The following is a 21,433-nucleotide window of genomic DNA, read 5'->3' as shown; positions in this document are numbered from 1 at the left end:
GGCTTCAGATCTCATCGTTCTGTCAATAGGAATTTGCCCATAACAGGCTGATTTTTACATCTTTATCTGCCTACAGACCAAAACACACAGTGGATACAGACAGCTGATCTAGATTGTTTCTGCTGCTCATTCAGTCTCTTGTCCAGAGTCCTTTCTGTTTCACTGATGTAGAGTCCATCCACAGCTGTTGCATGTGCCCGCTCCCGTTGGCCCCGAGTGCCCCCTGGACCACATTCTGTTGGTTTTAGGACTCTGTTGTCTGTTCCTAAAAGTCTCCCGTAACAACATGAATATTGTATTTAAAACTGATGGTACGTTCACGGCAAGCGCGAAGCGAACTTTTCGCGCGGCACGATTACATGCAAAGTCAATGCAAAGACCCGAATAGATGCCAATTCACACCAGCTGCCTAGCCTGGCACTGATCGATCCAAACTCTGTTCAGAAAACAAGCATTTTAAAAGTTGCTTACTTGTCGTCTTGCGGACAGACCTGACAAAACATGAATTCAGTCTTTTTACAATTCAACATCATTATGTAGTTATTTCGGCATCCTTTTGATCTGTTTATTGCAATTAAATCACAGCAAAATCTGTTTATTTTGGGTTCATACCGCATTAGCGACGTGTGGTTTGCGAGATACAGTCAGTGCAATGGCACTGTATGTGAATATAGCTCGCCGCCGGGTGATGTTATGAACCCAGACACGACGGTGTTTGTTTTTTCGACGTATCTGGGACTTCCACAACATGTACAAAGCAGCAACTGTGGTTATTGCTTCCATGGTTGATGGCGGAAACGGCGGAAAGGAAAGTTGTTGGTATCTATGGAGACAAGCTCCCTCTCCTCTCCAGCATGTCTAGTGCGAATGAACACAAATGATACCCGCGCGAGTAAAGCGAGGCAAAAATTCACTTTAGTCTTGGTGTGAATTAGATTGTTTAGTTCCATTGTAAGATTTGGTTTTACAGAATAATAATATCCAAAGACTCAATAGTTTCTTTTGATTTAACCACGTCGGTGCATCAAGTGAAGCAGGACCAAGAGAAATTATTTTTTTTCTGGCAATTTTGGATTAGTCCTGTAAGGCAGAGGTATAAAATGATTTTATACTATTTCTGAATGACCACACTGGGGTGAAAAGCCTGCCGTCAGGTAGAAAGGGAGAAAGCGAGACACAATAATCGATAGATAATGCTGCACACGCTGGGACAATCTGGTTTTGAAAGCATTTAGTGTAACATCATCTACCTGCTGTTGGAGGCTTTACCCACATAAATGTTCTTTGGTGAGAAACATAGCACCTTACAGTGTGTCAGACTAGTTTATGGAACAATAATGCTACTGAGCCTGTATTATCAGTCAGCGTGGTATCCTCTGCTCTTGTTTCCTTCCTTTCTTCTAGTGCTGCGTACTTTGAAGCACAAACAGAGCCACTGTCTAATGTAGAACAATGGCCTTACACATCTGCCTGGGCTGGTCTGGGGTCAGTACTAGTCCACAGTAAAGGTACAGTCTTCTGAAGGCTAACTCGACCAAGCCGATCTCAGAGCAGGTCTGTTCTCAGGGCACAACAATAAAGAAACTTCGGAGGTCTGTGGTTCCAGAGCGTCCCAGGCTAGTGTCACTGACTGCTCTTCATGTTGGGTTGTTTTTGTGTTGGTTCACAGATGATGATAGGCTGAAGTCATTTAACATCATTGTCACTCTCAGCATCAGTGACTGGGTTCTTTGACCCCAAAGCCTGATCGGTATCGGCTAAAATAAAGCCGGTACAGACACTTTCTTTCCTGTACTCTACTTTGTTTTGTCCACCTCAGCCTGCTAGAGTTGCATCGCTGCTCTCCTTCACCACAGCCTACAGTCACAATGCAAGCATTTCAATCATATATGGGAGTGAAAATTAGACTGTGCGAATGTTTTTGTGTATGTTTGAGATCAGTTCAGGAAATACCAAGCACCGCGAAGAGGTCGTTCCTGAAAAGAGACATTATAACTAATGTGTATATAAGTGTTTAAATGGTGGTCATTCAGACGAGCCTATAGTGACAGCAGCTGTTTCCAATGAAAACTATTCAAAGAAATGCACAAAAGTGAATTTGTAGTTATTTTTAGCGCCGAACGATTTTCACAGCTGACTAAAAATAGGTCAATTAGAGACATTTCCCCGCCTTCGTCAGAGACACATTATGAGTGCATGTGTTCTCCTTTGATACTCATTTATGCCTCCAGACTCAATCCTACTCATGTTAGCGTATTTCGGTCAGTGCGCTATATACATTTTTCACATACAGGTCAAGTTAATGAACACTTTCATTTGATGTGACAGACATCAGGAAGATGAAGACAGTTTTAAGAGCACTTCAGCAGGACGACACCGTCTGTTTCACAATAGTATACCCATATATTATGGAGGACGGAAGCTGCCATAATAAAGAATAAATGAATACATTAAAAAATGACTCAATAAATAAGTAAATATGACATTAAAAGTAGCAAAAATAATATTAAAAATAAATACAGTCATTAATTAATTGATACAAAATTTGAATTTGCTCTTTTATTTATTTATCTTTGTATTAATTCCCTTATTTATTTACTACTCTGTTTATTTTCCACTTTTTATTTATGAATTTTTAAATGTAATTCATTTTTGTTTTTTTATTTGTATGATTTTTTTATTTGTATGATTTTTTTAATTAATTCATTAATTCATTTTAATATTATGCCCATATAATTAGCACCTGCTGACTGTATTATTGTATCAATGGAATAGGTATGGGCTTTACTTCAGTGACCATTCCTTGTGGTTGCTTGGTGGTCTAAGAAATTAAGAACATTGTAGGTTTCTCTGGATGAGAGGAGCTAACTGTCTAAAATTTCAAATTAAAATGTAAAGCCGTTAGAGACCTCTACAAATAACTTAACATGGCAGAAGTAGTACTGTATTTTGTGTCATGAGTTCAAATTTAGGTTTTGTTTGTGAGAAAAGCAGTGAGAGTTAAAAACAGTGTAAAGTGTGATTGTTTTAAATGTGCTGTATAGATGCACTGTGTGTAGAGGACTACTGTATACGTGGTTCATTGATGCCAGGGAATGGCTCTTTGTAATGCGGTGCTGCCCACTTGTGGCTGAAAAGTGGAATCAGTGAAACTCATTCTAGTCTTTTATTTTCTCTCTGTCTCTGCTGTGTGTGTGAAGTAAACAATCATCCTCATTATCACAGTTTATATTCTGTCCTGATGCCGGTAAGTCAGTGTCGGTACGATGCTTTCGTAAAATCAGATTTTGTTGCTGAAAAGCTACAAAGCTCTACTAAAGCTCTTGTGTTACTATTGGTAACCTGCCTTTCGAGTAAAATATGGTAGAAAAGGTGAAAGTATTGGTTGAAAGTTCTGAAATCATTTGAACAACTTTCTTTGGCCTACCCACAACCTTTTACCTTTAAGACACCATCTTCAGAAACATTAGGAGCGGGAGAATATACTGTATGCAGAAAGTTTCTTCCGAAAAAGTCCTACAATATGATCCCTTGAGTTAACAGTTCAAAATGAGATATTATGATTCAAAAAAAGACATAGACTACTGTAATAGGAAGGAATTTGAAGGTCAAAATTAGGTACTTTTCTTATGTCAAAATATGATGACTCGTCCAGTTTATGTTGGAGGGTTGTGGCTTGATATGGGATTTTACCAAAGAACATATATTGCTAAGAAGTGAAAGCCAGTTGTTTCTTCGATTGCAACATCAGCGCCCAGCAGAAAAGCTACGCCTCCGCTATTTTGGACTTAAAGTGACTACCGGACACCAGTAAAATGTCCGCCTAAAAAGTGCGGTACAAAAGTAAAACTAAATTATTTCCATTCATTTGTCATATATTTAATGTCTCCACCAAAATGGCCTGTGTTGAATAATAAAAATATTGTAAATATGCATACTATTATAACTGTTTAGTTATTTATTTATTAAGCTTTTTTGCCCGGCTGCTCCCCAGAGGAGCATAAAGTGAGCGATGGACATAAATGGAAGTTAGAAAAATCCAGCACACAGATTTTGAGAGCAATCTCAAACTTTTTCATGTCAAGGATCCAAAATAGACCACAGACCATGGATGTAGAAGAGGTTGTGTCCTGTGCTTTTGCCCTGCGTGTTAGTAAATAGCCTAAAACTCCATTAAATTCTGTTGATGTCATGCTACTAGCACTACTAGCTACTCGCCGATAGCCGGTTGTTTGGGAACAGAGATGTTAATACATCCACCACGGTACAGGCTTACAGCATACAGCCCATGGGTGTGTTATAAGATAATAAAAGTCATGAATTACAGCCAATATATCCATTATTACAGCCACATACAGCTAGCAGGAAGCTGGCAGAAACCGATAAGTCATATGAGCGTGCAGGGCGGTGCGGTCCCGTGGGTCTGATGCACGTTCATTATGCCGAGGAAAATAACTCTGGATTCAGCTGTTAGTTCCTTTTACAATTTTTAGGACATAATAATTTAAATGAGGGATATTTAAGTATTCCTACTGGGAAGTTGATTTACCTAAAAAAAATGTATCCTCTGATTTACAGACGTCTCTTTATGTATCCATAGCAATCGACTCATACCGCAGCGCCATCTAGCGGCTACTGTCAAAAAAGCACCAGAGTTTCGTCTCTTTGCTTCTATACTCTTTGACTTTACTCATATATTCTGGCTCTGCTCTACTGGCAAAGTGTTCAAAAAGACAAAATGTTGTGTGTTTAGATATTAATTTGACTCATTATACATCACTTTTTATTCTTGGTGATCCGTATACCTGAAAATATTCCAAACAATAATGGAAGTTGTTTATTCAAAAACAGTATTTGAAAGTTGGAGGTTGTAGTTTGATTAAAAATGGTGACAAACTTTCCCTGCATGGAAATATTCCCAGTATCATAGAATTGGACGTTGGATTTCAGCAGTTTGGTTTCCTGATCGTTCTCAGGAGAGGAAACTGATGATTTTAGAAGGAAGAGAGGAAACAGCGTGTGTTGCAGCACTTGCGTGTGTTGTGTGATCGCTGATGTGTCCCATGTGTGGTATTGTCGAGGGGCTCCAGTGTCTCTATTCAGCGTCCTCTGCTGCTGCTGTGTTGGTGAGTTTAGTACTGTCATCAGCTCCAGCCTCCTCTTTATCCCTCTATTCATCCTGCCTCTCTTTGTCTCTGTCTCTGTCACTCTCTCCTAAAAAACGGTTGTCAGTTTAAATTCATGTGATCTTTCTTGGAATGACTGAGAGAGAACATCATCAAATGTGACAATATTATACCCCGAATGAATTCCAAGTATTTGGTATTTTCTCTCATCTTATTAGGGGGAAAAAAAAAAAAAAACCTGGAACAGCATTTAGACTAACATGGCTTACCGAAAGCTGCATTAATCATTTTATATAAACAATTAATCAGATAACTGTGTGTGATGTGTTGTTTCTTCCACCCTCTAGTGGCCAAGCACTGATCAACACAGCTTTAAATGCTACTTACAGCAAGAGTTAGCATCTCGTTACAGTATGGTGACCCAACACACTTATCTAACCCCATGATAGACCCGTTTTTGTCTTTTTTATGGGGGTATAGGGGGTCTTTAGGAGGAGATAGCAGGTCAACATTAGATGTCACATAGAAGTGGTGTACATCATCTGAAAGCTGGGAACCTGAAGATTAATATGAGATGCTTATGTCATATGTTTCACAAAACTGAGCCCACTACAACCTCTTGAGGGATCTTCTTCAAATTTGGCACAAACGTCCACTTGGACTCAAGGATGAACTGATTAGATTTTCGTGATCGAAGGTCACTGTGACTGCACAAATCACATTTTCAAGAATTCATATGCTAATTATGACAATTTCACACAACTGTCTAATAGATGAGAATGATGATATGTCGGACAGACATGGATGTAAACTGCAACTTGACCGGTTGGCGTAGATCTCGGTAGACATTTGGCTGTTTGTTTCACACGTCACTGTGGCCTAAGTGACATGATTTAGTCTTCACTTCCTGCCCTACAGGGATTATCTCTCTCTCTCTGTGTTCCCGAGTCCTTCGTCTCTCTCTCTCTGTCTCCTCCTTTTAGATTTAGATTCTATCTGACAGCTCTTTATTTACTTTGCACTCTGCTTTGTTCTTCTTCCCACTCGTACTCCTGTTCTCTCCCTCGCTCCTCGTTCTCCCTAAACCTAAGAACTCACTTGACCCCCAACTGCAAAGCAATTACAAGTTTACAACTTACTTATCTAAAGTGGGTGAGTTTCATTTATATATTTACAAGACAGTGTGTATTTATTTTGCACATTTAGTTCCTTTACACCAGGGGTCTCAAACTCGCGGCCCGCGGGCCAATTGCGGCCCGCAAGACGATATTTTGTGGCCCCCACCTTGATATGAAAGTTTAATGTTAGTGCGGCCCGCAAATTTTTTTTTTTTTTATAAAGTTTTTTTTGGGGGCATTTTTTCATTTTTATTGACAGGACAGTGGATAGAGTCTTGGAAAGGGGAGAGAGAGAGAGTGGATGCGGAAAGGGCCACAGGCCGGATTCGAACCCGTGCCGCCGCGGTCAGGACCAAGTCTTGTTACATGGGCGCCCGCTCTACCAACTGAGCTAACCAGGCGCCCTCAGCCCGCGAGTTTTATGTGAATGGCAGTTTGCCGTGGAAGGTCCCTTTGTTGCGCGAGCCCGAGCTGAACGAACCTACCAATCACAGTGGGGTATATGGCTCCCGGGGGCGGGCAATCGGCCGGGCTTGATGCAAGCAGAGAAACATTTCACAACAACTATGGCGGCGCCCGTGTAACATCGCATAAACTCGATTAAAGCTTGATTTATACTTCTGCGTTGAATCGACGCCGTAGCCTGACGTGCACCTCTCCAGAAATGTAACTACACGTCGCGGCGACGCAGACCGCAACAGCTGTGATTGGTCCAGTCTCTCAGCGATGCTGAGCGGCCAGGACCAAGTTCTACTTCTCTCTGCCTCCATCTTTTCAATGTTTGTTCACACAAATCCACTCAGATATATTTTCTCTTTTCGGCGTTGCAGTAATGTCAGTAAAAGTTCTGTGGTTCAACAGTTATTAGCTCCAACTCCGCTCAGTTTCTGTTTGTAGTACAAGAAGAAGAGGAAACTCATAGAGACGCCGCCGCCAACTAGCGGTTTGGTGGTGTAATTGCAGAGCAACACAAACACAGCAGGCACAACTTTATTGCGGAGTGACACCAAGTGGAATGAATATATATCTTGTCACACAGCCCCAATCATGTCTTTTTCAAAGCCTGCAGTGAAGAGAAAGGTTGGTGACGAGCACAGACAATTTCAGGAAAAGTGGGAGACGCAATAGAGGCCATGTTCAGAAGAACCGTTCATGTTCTTCAATGTTCCATTAATGTTCAGGACAGTTCATGTTCAGAAGAACCCATTCAAGTTAAAGAACTGTTAATAATGACGTTTGAGAAGATTGTTGTTTTTTTTAACAAAGCTTTTTTTGTGGAATACCTGATGCGGCCCAGCCTCACCCAGACTCTGCCTCCAGCGGCCCCCAGGTAAATTGAGTTTGAGACCACTGCTTTACACTTTGACAACTCTCAGTATGGGATGAGTATGTTTTCCATTTTCATTGGAAAATTTTGTCAGTGATGTCATCGTACAGAATTTAAGTTGCCTGATGCAGTTTTAAGAACACGTCTGGAACATTAATTGCGATTCATTTGCAATTTTTTTTTATCTGTTCAAAATGTACCTTAAAGGGAGATTTATCAAGTATTTAATACTCTTAACAACATGGGAGTGGAAAAATATGATGCTTTATGCAAATGTATGTATATATTCATTATTGGAAATCAGTTAACACAAAACAATTACAAATATTAGCTTTAAAACTGCTCCTGCTACAACCTCCGAAAGACCCGTCGGAGGTTAATTAAAAATCGCAAGTTGCGTTAATGCATTAAAGACTGGTCCGATGTCAGGACTTTGGCTCCCTATATTGCTAATAACAGAGGTAAAGACAGTGTGACATCTAGTTTCATCATTTCAACATATATGTATTTTGTATATACAGTTCCCTTTGTTAATATTTTATTTTGAAAACCGGACGTAGTCACACATGTATACTTCCTCTAACTTCTCCAAGATCGTCGCTAGCTCTCCCGTCAGCTCCATTCTCTTTATACATCCATGTTCAGCTCCATCGGGGCCGTTTGAATGCATTTAACATAAATGTCAGTATATGGGTGCTCTACAGTTGTAGCGTCGGCCCATTTGACCAGAGATGAGAGTGACGGCCGGCTTGACCGCACGTTACCGCAATACAATAACGTTTCCTGTCCATGACGATATGACCTTACTCAGACTACAACAATAAAAGCGGTAACCTCCTTCTACCTCCGCATAGACTCAAATGAAGCAAATACATGGTATTTAAAAAAAAATCACGATACATAGGTGAATTTCTTTTCGCACTATTAATTTTTATTACAATTGTGAAAGTGATTTTGAATGAGATGAGAAGATGAGAAAGAACCTTGATGTATACTTCAACTTGGAGGCTGTGCCCTTTGTGCCCTCTGTCTTTATGAATGTTTAACTTTTGAACTGTTGATGGCATCTAGCACTGAGTATACATTCTTCATCGATAGATTTGATAATTTGATTAAATTTTTTATTTATTTTTTTGCTTTGCTGGTAGGTGCTTTGTATTTGTTTGAGCCAGAGATAGGCTTTTTTTTCCTCACAGCCATCTTGGGCTTTGTCGCCCCACAAACCAGCGGTGCTTGCCTTGAGCTCCGGCGGAGTCCTAACAGAGCCGAGGCATAAAGCATCAGGGCAGAACAGATGCATATTCTCCTCTGACTCACGCATCACATTATGTTATTTTTGTTCTGGCTTGACTCCTCCATGATTATGAGTCCTCCCAGTCAGGAAAACACTGTCAGAAGTGCACAAATTGGTCACAGAGCCTTTTCCTAAACCTACACACCTCAAACGGAGAGGCATGCACAGTAATGCCAGAATAATATTCACAGTAGTTTGTTTGGTTTCAAGGCAGCATAACTTTAGCTATGTGGGATTTGTTTTTACATTTAACGTCAAGAATGTAAAGGAAATAAATGGAAAAGAGAGAGTGTGTTGGGAGAGAAGTGGGAAATAAAGTCCTGGAGAGGAGAATAAGAAAAGAAAGAAAGGAAAAGGCCGGGGGAGGATAGGAGATGAGAGATGCAGAGGCTGCTGGATGGTGTTTGCATTGACGTCAGTCTCTTTTAGCGTCTCTGCATCCCACTTCTCCCTCTTTATCTTCATTCTTTCTTTCTGGCTGTCTGTCGTTTTAGCTTGCTCTCAGGTGTCAATGAAAAGAGGACTGAGGGGTTGACAGCCCTGCTAGAGTTGCTGTGGAGGGCTGGACACGCTGGACACGCGCTCACACACACACACACACACACACACACACACACACACAGTCTGACGTTCACATTTAGAGTTATTCAAGAAGCACAAACATTTATTCTAGTTGACAGTTTGGTTGTAATAATGTTTTGCTCTCTCAGACACACTCAGAATCAGGCACACAAATACACAGAGACATACTCATTTACACTTCTTCACAGTTTTGCTCTAATACTTACTATACACACACAGGACTACTTGATTAAAGGAACAGTTTCACATTTAAATGCACTTAGTCACTTTCTTTGCGTTAACATACTTGCAAACTCGTCGCCTTTTTTGCGACAATTTCCATTTTTAGTGTCAACCAGGACATTCACGTGAATTGTGTAGATGTGATTTTCTTTTTTTTTTTTTTATTTAATCTGAGGCAAATATTTTTACTTTTACTCCACTGCGTTTATCTGACCGCTTTAGTTACTTTGCAGATTCAGATTAACAATACAAAATATAATCAATAAATATATTATTATTAGGGCTGTCAATCGATTAAGATATTTTATCGCGATTAAATTGCAAATTAATCACAGTTTATTTTTTTATTTATCTGTTCAAAATGTACCTTAAAGGGAGATCTGTCAAGTATTTAATACTCTTATCAACATGGGAGTGGGTAAATATGCTGCTTTATGTTAATGTATGTATATATTTATTATTGGAAATCAATTAATACCACAAAATAATGACAACTATTGTCCAGAAACCCTCACAGGTACTGCATTTAACATAAAAAAAAAATGCTCAAATCATAACATGGCAAACTGCAGCCCAACAGGCAGCAACAGCTGTCAGTGTGTCAGTGTGCTGACTTGACTATGACTTGCCCCAAACTGCATGTGTTTATCATAAAGTGGGCATGTCTGTAAAGGGGAGACTCGTGGGTACCCATAGAACCCATTTTCATTCACATATCTTGAGGTTTAGAGGTCAACGGATCCCTTTGAAAATGGCCATGCCAGTTTTTCCTCGCCAAAATTTAGCATAACTTTGGAGCATTATTTAGCCTCCTTTGCGATGAGCTAGTATGACATGGTTGGTACCAATGGATTCCTTAGGATTCCTTCCCAGCCAGTATCTTCACTTTAGCTTAAAACTGAGCCCGCTACAACCTTAAAATTGCAAGTTGCGTTAAAGAAATTAGTGGCGTTAAAACGAATTTGGATTAATGATGCTCATCCTTAGTTCCCAGAAAACAAGATGGCATCTTTAAATTGCTTGTTGTGCCCAACCAAACATATCCGTTTGATATTAAACATAAAAGTATATTTGCTTGATCATTTATTGTTGATTAACGTTCTGTTGATAGTCCAAACGTTTTAGTTTTAAAACACATAGTTCATAGTGTGCCCTGGATACCAACAACAGCATCAGCCAGCAGGTTGTGAGACTAAAAGGAGGAGACAGGGAGACCCAGCACAGAGCGAGAGAGAGAGAGTAACATTGCTCACTGCTCTACCAACGGGCTGGACTGTGGAGCAAAAGGATGAGAGGAATGTGACTGAGAGAGAGAGAGAGTGCGTGGATGTCAGCAAATATACCCAAGGGAAAGAGAGAGAGAGAGAGAGAGAGAGAGAGAGAGAGAGAGAGAGAGAGAGAGAGAGAGAGGCAGGACTATACTTAGACAGCAATAAAGATAGTCAGCCACAGCCAATGCTGTACTATAGAGCATGGAGGGGGACACGCTGGATCTCTTAGCAGCAGCTTGGGATTGGATCCAATTCTAAAATCTGCTCTGACAACAAACTGCCTTCTCAGCTCAACTGGTCCAGCAGCAGAATTCAACTGGTCTGGGATGGATCCGCTGCCAAAAACCCAGAGTGGAGCACTACACGTTTAAGCCGAGTCGCACAGCAGCAACTGACCACTACTTCAGTGATGAAATGAGTGTGCTTTTTTTCTGACATCGGGACAATTCTGCTCTGAAAGCAGTGAAGAGGACTAGGTGGCATTTGAGAGGGCTGTGAGCTAACGCTGCCACTGTAGTAACCCCGGGACCAAATGCTGTTTCTAATGCCATTTCACATTGAAAAAGCCAGGATGCTATTAAAGCTTCCATCATCTAGAACTGTGAACTGGACTAAATGAAGAGGTTGAGATTTTAACGGCTGTTTTGATCATAGAAATTTGCCTTAAATGTCAAAGATCGAGTCGAACCCAAATTGCTAAAAAAAAAAAAAAATGAGGACTAGCTGGAGAAAACGTGGTAGAAAACTGGACAAAATATGTCAAATGAAGTCTAATCCAATGGATTCGAGGAACGGCATGGCTTGTTTGAGATTCAAGAAACACGATCTGATGAGTTGCCCGAAGGAAGATGTACACGAATAATGAAGCTAAATCCAACTCAAGGATTACAAATTCACACATTGAAGACTTGGTGCTCTGCATCCACGGTGCTGACTGTGACTCTTGAGTAGTTGACTTAATGTGCAGAAGTGTGTTTTCCATTGATTTACCCTCGATTGTCGCTTCTGGCCACGATGCATCAAGAAGAGATCGCGCGGAGGTGACCGTAGATCTCAGTTGTGGGGTCTGAAGCCTTGCGTGTGTGTTTAGTGTGTGTTCGCTGCACAGACTGTACATGTGTGGAGGTGCTATGCTGAGGGTGTCAGGCGTCGCACCAGCTCCGTCGGGCCACGAGTGGCGATTTCAGTGTTCTGTCGGCGTGGACTGCAGCGACGCCGAACCTCGCTGTATCTGGCTGGCGGTTTTAAGGGGTGTTTCACCTCACAGCTCACCCCGCCCGACCCCCATCGCGTCACCAAGAAGACGGGGCTCCCGGAGGGTCATCCAGCGCCATCACGTGTCCTGGGTAAGAGGGGAAACGGTAGTTTTGGGCTGAAACTGCCAATAGACGATTTCTTTGTTGCCATTATTCAGTGCTATTACATTTTATCATTTTCTGGCCAGGTGTCATTTTTATTTAGGGTCATATTTTGCCAATTAAATTGTTTTATTAGTATTGAAAATAATCTGATCATTCTTTGGATTATTCTTGGTTGGGAAGGAGGTGTTCACCCGGCTGCACCATCTGTTTATAGGATAAGTGCTCAGTGCCCGATGGGTCAACGTCACACCTAATACTTTATAGAACTTTGTCAGACTATAGGCAAAGAAGGCAAATAATTCACACTGTTGTGAGGTGTCCCAGATGCTGCAGCAGTTGTCCTTTACAATGACAAAACACACTGGAGAATAAGGAGCCCTTGTCGTGCTTGATAATGACAAGAGACCGATGCGTCAGCGCTGAGTTGGCCGCAACTCATCGCTGACTGGTTTGGTTCGGAGAGTCTGATCTCATGTGTCTTCAATGCAAGGCTCCTTGGAGCTCCTTGAAGCTTGTACGTTGTTCATTTGAATAATTAGCAGTATAATGTAGCCTGCAGCTAGCAGGTTGTTTTTGGAAAAAAAAAAACCTTGACAGGGTGATTAAAGCACTATTTTGAATGACGGCCAACTTTGTGTACTGTATCTTGTGCATGTATGCCGCTTTTGAGTTACCAAAGTTCTTAAAGCCACTTAAACCATTTTTTTGGGGCAAAAGATCAGGCAAGCTGAAAATCTAAAGTTGTGTTTCTGGCAACTTGAATAATTTAGGCTGCATCCACACTAATACGTTTTCGTTTTAAAACAAAAACGGAATTAAGCTCCACATGACCATTCAGGTACACTGGGCATGCGCGTCATGGTGTAAACAGGAAGCAGTGCTGGACACGCAAATTGATGTAAAGCGCTCAAATAATAGCTTCCCTCCTGCGCATGCAGGCAGTAGTATCCTTATAAAATGCAGAATTTGACTGCACAACAGCTGCTAGAACAGACAACAAGGTTAGCAACACTTATATCTTGTTATCCATGTTGAAAATAACCACTGGCGGTCGAGGCTGATGTTGCTTGCTGTCTTCCGGAAAAGGTTCACGTGATGGGGCGTGGCGAATCAGGAGAGGACACGCCATGACTGACGAGACCCAATCAAGAAGCGAACGTGGGTGTCTGCGTCATCGTTTTCAAAGGTCTCCGTTTCTGTCCGTCCAGACTAAAACGTAACCCCGGAGATTTAAATCTAAAATGGGGTCAGAGGCATTTTCCAACGTCTCTGTTTTAGGGGCTCGAAGTAGGTAGCTAGGCATAAATGTAGCAAAAGTTTTGCGTTTTAAAACGAAAACATATTAGTGTGGATGTAGCCTTCTGGGCTACTGTAGAAACATGGCGGACTCCGTGGAGAACCCGCTCCCTATGTAGATATGAACGGCTCATTCTTGGGTAACAAAAACACAACGATTCTTATTACCAGGTGATTATACACTAAAGATTAAAATACTTATATTATTCCATTTCTGCCAATAGATCCAACTATTTGTTACACACTGTTCCTTTTAGTGCAATATTCACTCTCCTTTTAGCTGCGTTTTGGTCTCCACCAACTCCTCAGAAAAATATCTGGCTTCTTAGCTGCTAAATGCTCCACCATGTTCACCAGCTAGCTAGCTAGCTGCTAACTTTGTCTGCTGTTTGGTGCTGAGCAGGGCTTATCTGGGTTTACCAGAGCTTTTTCACTGAAAACAGCTGCCTGCTGCATGACATTGATGGAAAACAAAAACAATGAGCTGAAAGATGTTAAACAACTCTGTGCTTAAAGGGACAGTGTGTAGGATTTGGCTGCATTTAGTGGTGTGGTTGCAGATTGCAACCAACCCTCCGCTCACTCCTGCCTTTCCACACTATGCATGTAACGAGCGTATATTGACACGCCATCCGTTATCCATCCAAAAGTAACGCAAGAGGGGTACCCCGTGCGCCGGACTCTGATGCCGAAGGGCATTGACCAAGCGGCGGTATTTGACAAGTTGGAAGTGAGAATGAGTTCCCATTTCTGCTAATAGAGCCCCCGAAATCCTACACACTGGCCCTTTAAGGGAACGTCAGAGTTGGTAATAATGGGTATGTCACCACCGGCGAGTCCTTTCACACTACACAGGCATGTGACCCATTGTTGATGTAAAGATATTGATTAGCGCAGCCTTAAATTTGAATTATCAAGAAATAATATCTTGTACTGAAACTATCTTTTCCAATTTGGCTGCTCTGTGGTATCAGTCCAGTATTGGACCAGCTTTTGACTTTGTCTGTGGTCCATCCGTGTACGTAGTAGCTCTAAAAACAGCCGTGGCTGTCATTGTTGTGAAGGGTCCTCGTCTCCTATCTGATCTGATGACTATGGACAGGTGTATTTCCTCCGGGATGCTTCTTCCGCCATCTTTGCTTTAACCTTTCCTGTCTGCTCTCAGTGCAAGAGAAGGACACCGTTATTGACCATCCACCCGTCCTTTTCCACCATGTGGGTGTCCTGGTTTTATCACACGGGGGCCAAAGTTGATGTCACTGCTATCATCAATCTTAGGCAGTGACTTTAACCTGTGACAGGGCAAGGGCTGCCCATTACCAGCCCGTCATCATCTCCAGTTTTGGAGGGAGATTCAGCACGTGGGGGTTGATTCATTCGAGGGTGTGTGTGTTATGCCTGCGTGCCTCCTTTTAGGTGTTATGTAATGCAGCACTGAGGGGGCCTGTTGACTAGCAGAGGGGAAGGGAGTTGAGGCTGATGTCCTCACTACGCACACAGAGTCGTGGAGCTTTATATGGAATATTGTGGGTGTGTGGTTGTGCTTTTTTACATCATCTGTTCAAGTATGCATCGAGCATCATACAGTCTCCAACACACACACACTGCTCCTATGTTTACATGCCGGTATGGAGTTTGTGTATCTGGCACTTTGTATTATGTGATCTGTGTATGCAATTCAGCTCATTCCGCTGTGGTCTGAATGTCAGATGAACTGAATCGTTTCAACGCTCAACAATAAAGGTCTGCAATTTCAAATCCCAAAACTGAAATGACAAGTGCAGCAGACAGAACGGAGAGTAAATTGAGTGCGTGGCCCCATGATAATGAAGAGCTATATTTGAGTCAGCACAACAAGCCCCTCGTTGTGCTAAAAAGAGCTGCACAATCAGGGCCCAGTGCTCAGGATCAGGTAAGGACTCTCATCTAGGGTCGGAGGGAGAAATACATTAAACAGTATTATAACTTCAATTATACATTTAGTTTTAAGTTTCTTTTATGAATGACTTACATTAATACAATGTAAGAGATTGGTGGTTTACTACTGTTCGCAACATTTAATGAATTTCATCCACAATACCAGTGTGACCAACATTCTGACCGATAGTAGCCGATAGTAGTTTCCATTAACGTATTTTTAAGTGCATTTTGGATTAGAAAACCTCACCTCGTTCCTTTAATGTCTTGCTATAATGTTTCTGTATAAAATCTGTGGAGAGAGGAAGCTCTGGATTAGCAGACAGGAAGGTTTGGTTCCTATGTTCCTAGGATGAATAATGCTCTAAAGTTATGCAAGATTTTGGCGAGGAAAAACTGTCATGGCCATTTTCAAAGGGGTCCCTTGACCTCTGACCTCCAGATATGTGAATGAAAATGGGTTCTATGGGTACCCACGAGTCTCCCCTTTACAGACATTATGATAATACTTTATGATAATCACATGCAGTTTGGGGCAAGTCATAGTCAAGTCAGCACACTGACACACTGACAGCTGTTGTTGCCTGTTGGCCTTGAGTTTTCCATGTTATGATTTGAGCATATTTTTATGCTAAATGCAGTACCTGTGAGGGTTTCTGGACAATATTTGTCATTGTTTTGTGTTGTTAATTGATTTCCAATAGTATATTATTATACATACATTTGCATAAAGCAGCATATTTGTCCACTCCCATGTCGATAAGAGTATTAAATACTTGACAAATCTTCCTTTAAGGTACATTTTGAACAGATAATCAAATTAACTATGGACAATCGTACGATTAATCGCGAATGTACACCAATGTTTGATATGTTCTGTTTTGTTCTGTTGTCTCTTATTTCAAGACTTTAAGAAAAGTTACAAACAAAGGAATTTAATGAACCAAGCAACAGCATATTGTATTAAAGGGACTCAGATAAGGATGATGTCAGTGTTAGTTCTGTAAAAGAGATGTGTTTACAGAGAGAGCTGGCAAAACAAATCACGACGTTCTATAAAACACACTCTGGCATGTCGGCATTTCACACTGTGAGTGGGTGGGTGAGTAAGAGAGAGAGGTAAGCATGTACAGCATCTCTCACCTCTATGTTTACATTCACTCATGTGTGAATTGTCACCTGCAGAGATGTCGGATGATGAGGAATCTAACACAACAGTGTACCCAACTATCTCTCTCACACACACACACACACACACATGCACACACAGATATGATGACTTCATGCTCTGGGGCTTCGCACAACACAACTCTCCAACACAGACACACACACACACACACACACACACACACACACACACACAGAAATGTCAGTGGGCAGGAATCAACTGAGGTTATTTCATTCTGTTTGGATAATATTTGTTATGTAAGGCTATAAGAGTGGGTCGTTTAAAAAGTTTGAAAGAGTCAGTCTGAAGTGTTCTTTCAGCACATTACGCGGGTTTATTATCAGCTACAAATCAACCAAGACTCTGTCCATTCACTGATATTAAGACACGGTCTGGCTTGTCAGTGATTTGATAAGAGTTCATATAAATTATTGTTACTTGTATTATGGAAATATTAAAGGGGAGCTTCACGAGTGGGGGTATTTACTGATGTATTTTATGTCGTAGAACAAAACGTTAAAATCTCCACAGCTTGTGTTAACAAAAGACCTTATTTCAGGCACATAACTAAAAACCCATTCAGAAAACCCATTGAATTCCAGACGAGGGAACAGGAAGTGCTAAAATGCTAACTCATTTCCAGCACTCTATTGAGGAAGATCTATTAGGAGATGAGTATACGGGTCCATTTCCTGTTCTACAACTGACAATATTACAATAGAATAAAGATCATTTGGGTATAAAAAATGAAAACAAACATTCTGTGGGTCCACAAAATGTCAAAAGTTAAGTCTCCCATTCATTGTATATGGAGCAGCTCCAACTTTATACAAGACGACATCACAAGTTTGAGACTTCTCTGGTTTCTGGCTTTGAGAGAGAGAGAGTAGCTCAGGTTCACTAACACTGATTGAACTTTCCTCGTCCATGGAAATAACATATTGAAATTATGAATTTAGATGATGTTAATCTAAACTGATTGGCTTCCCTCTGTGGAAAGTGTGCGTCTCTCTCCTGCTCTTGGGAAATATCCTTAGAGGCGAAGGATTTCCCACATCACGGCCATCCACTTCCTGTCTTAAGAAACACACTTCCTGTTGTTTTAGTGTTTTTTGTGAATAATGAATGTGCGCTTTAAGTGTTGTTGAATATTCTTTTGTTTAATCGCCCCGTCTAATGATCAAGATAAAAGTTATGTACATAACTATACTGTAGTTTCCAGGCATGATTGATCTACTGTATATATATACATTTATCAAGGTTAAACATGTGGATTAGCAACTGAATGGTGCTCAGTGTTGGAAAATCCACTGTGCGTTGGTACCTGAATCACTGGCTTCATTCTCACCTCCTGTAGCCTATAGAACTATCAGCGGGCTCTCTTTGTCTACTGCTCATCTGGTCTGTGTTTCCAGATCTATGTTTATGAGCCCTAATCATTTCCTGTTGTTCCATAACTGGTATTTATAGACCATATATATTTTTAACTCTTCCATTGTTGGCTGGAGGTAATAAATGTGATTATAGGTGGGGTTGTTGTTGAAAATAGAGCTTCCTCTTTAGAGGGAGGAAGTCTCTGAGAAATTCCTGCCATTGGTGTTAATTCTGCCCCGGTCAGATCTGGGCAGAGTCCTCAGTGAATGGGCCACATACTGTACGGCCACGTCCACCCACCCACTCTTCCCTTAAATACATTCAACTATGCTTTAGTAAACAGTCACACGCGACTTTACGAACATGTACTTTAAGATTCACAAGGTAAAGTTTTGTCAGTTTTCATGTCCTACTAAGAGGAAGCTACGCGTTGTTGATCTAAACATTTGTTTCTCTTCTCTATTAGGCTAAAGGACGGAGAGATGGCATGGTGTCGTCCAACGAGAACAGGCGCCGGCCGCTGTCGTCGGGCGAGGTGGAGGGCGTGTCGTGGCAGGGCCCGCGGACCATTTATGTCCCGAAGAACTCGCAGGGATTCGGCTTCACTCTGCGCCACTTCATCGTCTACCCACCAGAGTCCTCCCTCCACAGCCTCAAGGTTAGCCGACTTCAGCCTGGAACACAAATGTGTTACATTTTTTTTTAGTTGAATTCGACTAATTTCAGTCATTTGATACAATCTTATGATTAGGGCAACTAATTGCTTTTATAAAATCTGCATCCTCTTGTTCACATGAATGCAAGTCAGTAGCCGTGTTTCAATACACGTGTTTTTATTCCTATTTTGAAATATCGCATTAGAAAAGCTGTATGGAAACGGCAAAATTCGCTAAAACTTCCTCCAACTCAATTGAAAAAGAGTTGATGCAATAAATGGGATATGGAAACGCCTTCGCCAAATAAATTCTGACTTAGAGAACATTTAACTCACAGGACTGATCAGCTGTCAGACTGCAATATCTTGGCAAGTATTGGACGGATTGTCATGACATTTTGTGCAGATAATAACGGTTCCCATGGATGATTCATAATGACTTTGGTGACCTTTTGACCTGGCACCCATCAGCCTCAACCGGACTTTGTGTTTATTGCTAATTAGCAAGCAAAAAGCACTTTTGGTTTTATCCCATAACACCACATTTCCCTCATGACAGGAACTGTTCAACATTTTTGCCCCCCGAAACCGACACAGACAGATTAATAAGGTCGAGTCAGAGTGATGTGTGTTCAGACACCAGTCAGTGTCAAGATGGTGTACTCCCTGGATTTCGGAGCCCAGCCCCTGGAGGGATCTCATTTTTCCCCAGTAGGAATTAACGTATGAACTCAAACCACTTTGAGGATCAAATTAAAGGCTACTGAAACCTTTTCAGGTCGGCATGGTGGTGCAGTGGTTAGCTACACCCTAAAAATTGCAAGTTGTATTAATGCGTTAAAGAAATTAGTGGCGTTAAAAGGAATTTGCGTTAACACGTTATTATCACGTTGACTTTGACAGCCCTAATAAAAATAATTCCATGCTGCTACGTCAAAAAGCTGATCAGGAGAACCAAAGTGGACACCAGACAGGCTCGATTATGTACTCGTGAGCACTTTCAAAGGTGCATTTAACCTATAAGTCATTCGGACCATTTCTTCTAATGTGATACAGACCCTACAGCTACACTCTCTGATGGGTAGTGTAGTAGTGTAGACAGTACGGTGACGTCCTTCTGGCCTGGAGAGAGGTCGGTGTTGTGTAGCAGCATACCTCAGTCTGTGTGCAGAGCCCTTTTGTGTGTCCAGGTCAGGAATGAGCTAACTCAGCGAAGCATCAAAGCCTCCAGTTAGACCCAGCCAGCAGGCCTGCCAGTCAGTCAGACAGACAGACAGACAGACAGACAGACAGACAGTCCATATGTCAGTCAGTGAGACAGTCAAACACTCAGTCAAATTGTAAATCAGTCAGACAGCTGAGCAACAGTCCAAACCGCCCAGTCAGCTGGAGTCAGACCTGGGGTTGAATGTGAGCTGAGCAGCGCCCCCCTGTGGTCCTCCTCTCCTCTAACACCTGCTCTCTGTGTCTCCCAAAGGATGAAGAGAACGGAAATGCAACTGGAAAAGGTGAGTTTCTGCTGGCTTTACCGGCTACACACTATCAGCCAATGTTTAGACATCCAGCTCTGATGTATCTGTATCAAGTGTCTCTACATGCCTTCAGGACTCAGGAGGATCTATTGTATCTATTGTGTTCTGTTTCATAATGCACAATTCATCAAGATGTGTGTGGGGCGGGGAATAAATGTTTCAACTTTGTGGGTTTTGCTGATATTTTCAGTACAGGAAATGCATGCGTAAGCACATAATCTGTATGTGTGTGTTTGTTTTTTAAAGCAGGAGGTCAGCGGTCTCGTTTGGAGCCAATGGACACCATCTTTGTGAAGAATGTCAAAGACAATGGCCCCGCGCAACAAGCCGGACTGTGTACAGGTAGAAGACACACATATGAAAGACATGCAATAGACATAAGATGACTCTGACAGCAATAAACTTAACGTACAGCAACAAGTACTTTCCTGACTTTTTTTTTTACCCTGACTTTCTTCTCTCAGGCTTCATACAGGCTGCACTCTTATTGCTTAAAGAGTAATTTAACACCCCTGAAATCTTGTTTTTGCTGACCTCCAGTTGTGTAACTTCTCACCTTTCTGCAGTGATGTACAGATGTACTCCAGGACCTTGTGATGTCACTACTATGGCGCATTCACACCAAGCGCGAAGCAAACTTTTCGCATGAAGTAATTACAATACAAAGTCAATGCAAAGAGGCGACTAGATGCGAATTTGCGCCAAGCGACGCGAATGGCGCGACGCGAACACGCAACATTTGCTCCATTCACCTATTCGCAGTTGAAATTTTTCAACTGGAGCGAGAAATTCGCATCAAGCTGTGTCGCGAAAGCCTATCGGCGTTGGCATTCTCCTGCTGTCGTCGCTGACGTCCTGACGTCGTTGAATCAGAGATGGGGGATTGTGGCCGTTTGCAGGAACCCAGAGCTACGATAGTACATCATATCTGTACAGAGACCCGACCAAACTCTGTGTATAAATGGATGTGTATAAACCACAGATTATCTATGGTAGAAACAACAACGTCACTGCCGTATTTATGCCTTGATGACTTTATCTTGAGTGTTGATGGAGCAGTTGCATAGCCTGGCACTGATCTATCCGAACTCAAGCAATTTAAAAAAGTTGTTTGCTTGTCATCTTGCGGACAGACCTGACAAAGCAGGAATTCAGACTTTTTACAATTCGGCATTATGTAGTTATTTCAG

General features: G+C 41.7%; 1 protein-coding gene across 9 annotated transcripts in view; it reads left to right on the top strand.

The window, feature by feature from the left end:
- LOC141758215 (rho GTPase-activating protein 23-like) overlaps positions 1 to 21,433 on the top strand; it is a 71,267-nt gene that overhangs the window by 29,960 nt on the left and 19,874 nt on the right. For 2 of the 9 annotated variants that reach the window (XM_074619391.1, XM_074619393.1), the window contains exons 1-4: positions 11,042 to 12,286; positions 18,523 to 18,714; positions 20,189 to 20,219; positions 20,490 to 20,585. In XM_074619391.1, the coding sequence (XP_074475492.1) occupies positions 12,056 to 12,286; positions 18,523 to 18,714; positions 20,189 to 20,219; positions 20,490 to 20,585 (550 nt within the window). In that variant the 5' untranslated portion in view covers positions 11,042 to 12,055. Of the gene's footprint in view, positions 1 to 11,023; positions 12,287 to 18,522; positions 18,715 to 20,188; positions 20,220 to 20,489; positions 20,586 to 21,433 lie in introns of those variants that run through there. The other 7 variants (XM_074619394.1, XM_074619389.1, XM_074619397.1 and 4 more) reach the window with 5 other exon arrangements.

The sequence above is a fragment of the Sebastes fasciatus genome, chromosome 20 (assembly GCF_043250625.1).
Source record: "Sebastes fasciatus isolate fSebFas1 chromosome 20, fSebFas1.pri, whole genome shotgun sequence".
Classification (NCBI taxonomy): Eukaryota; Metazoa; Chordata; class Actinopteri; order Perciformes; family Sebastidae; genus Sebastes; species Sebastes fasciatus.
The sequence above is the reverse complement of the archived record's forward strand: the minus strand, read 5'-3'. Positions and strand labels throughout refer to the sequence as shown.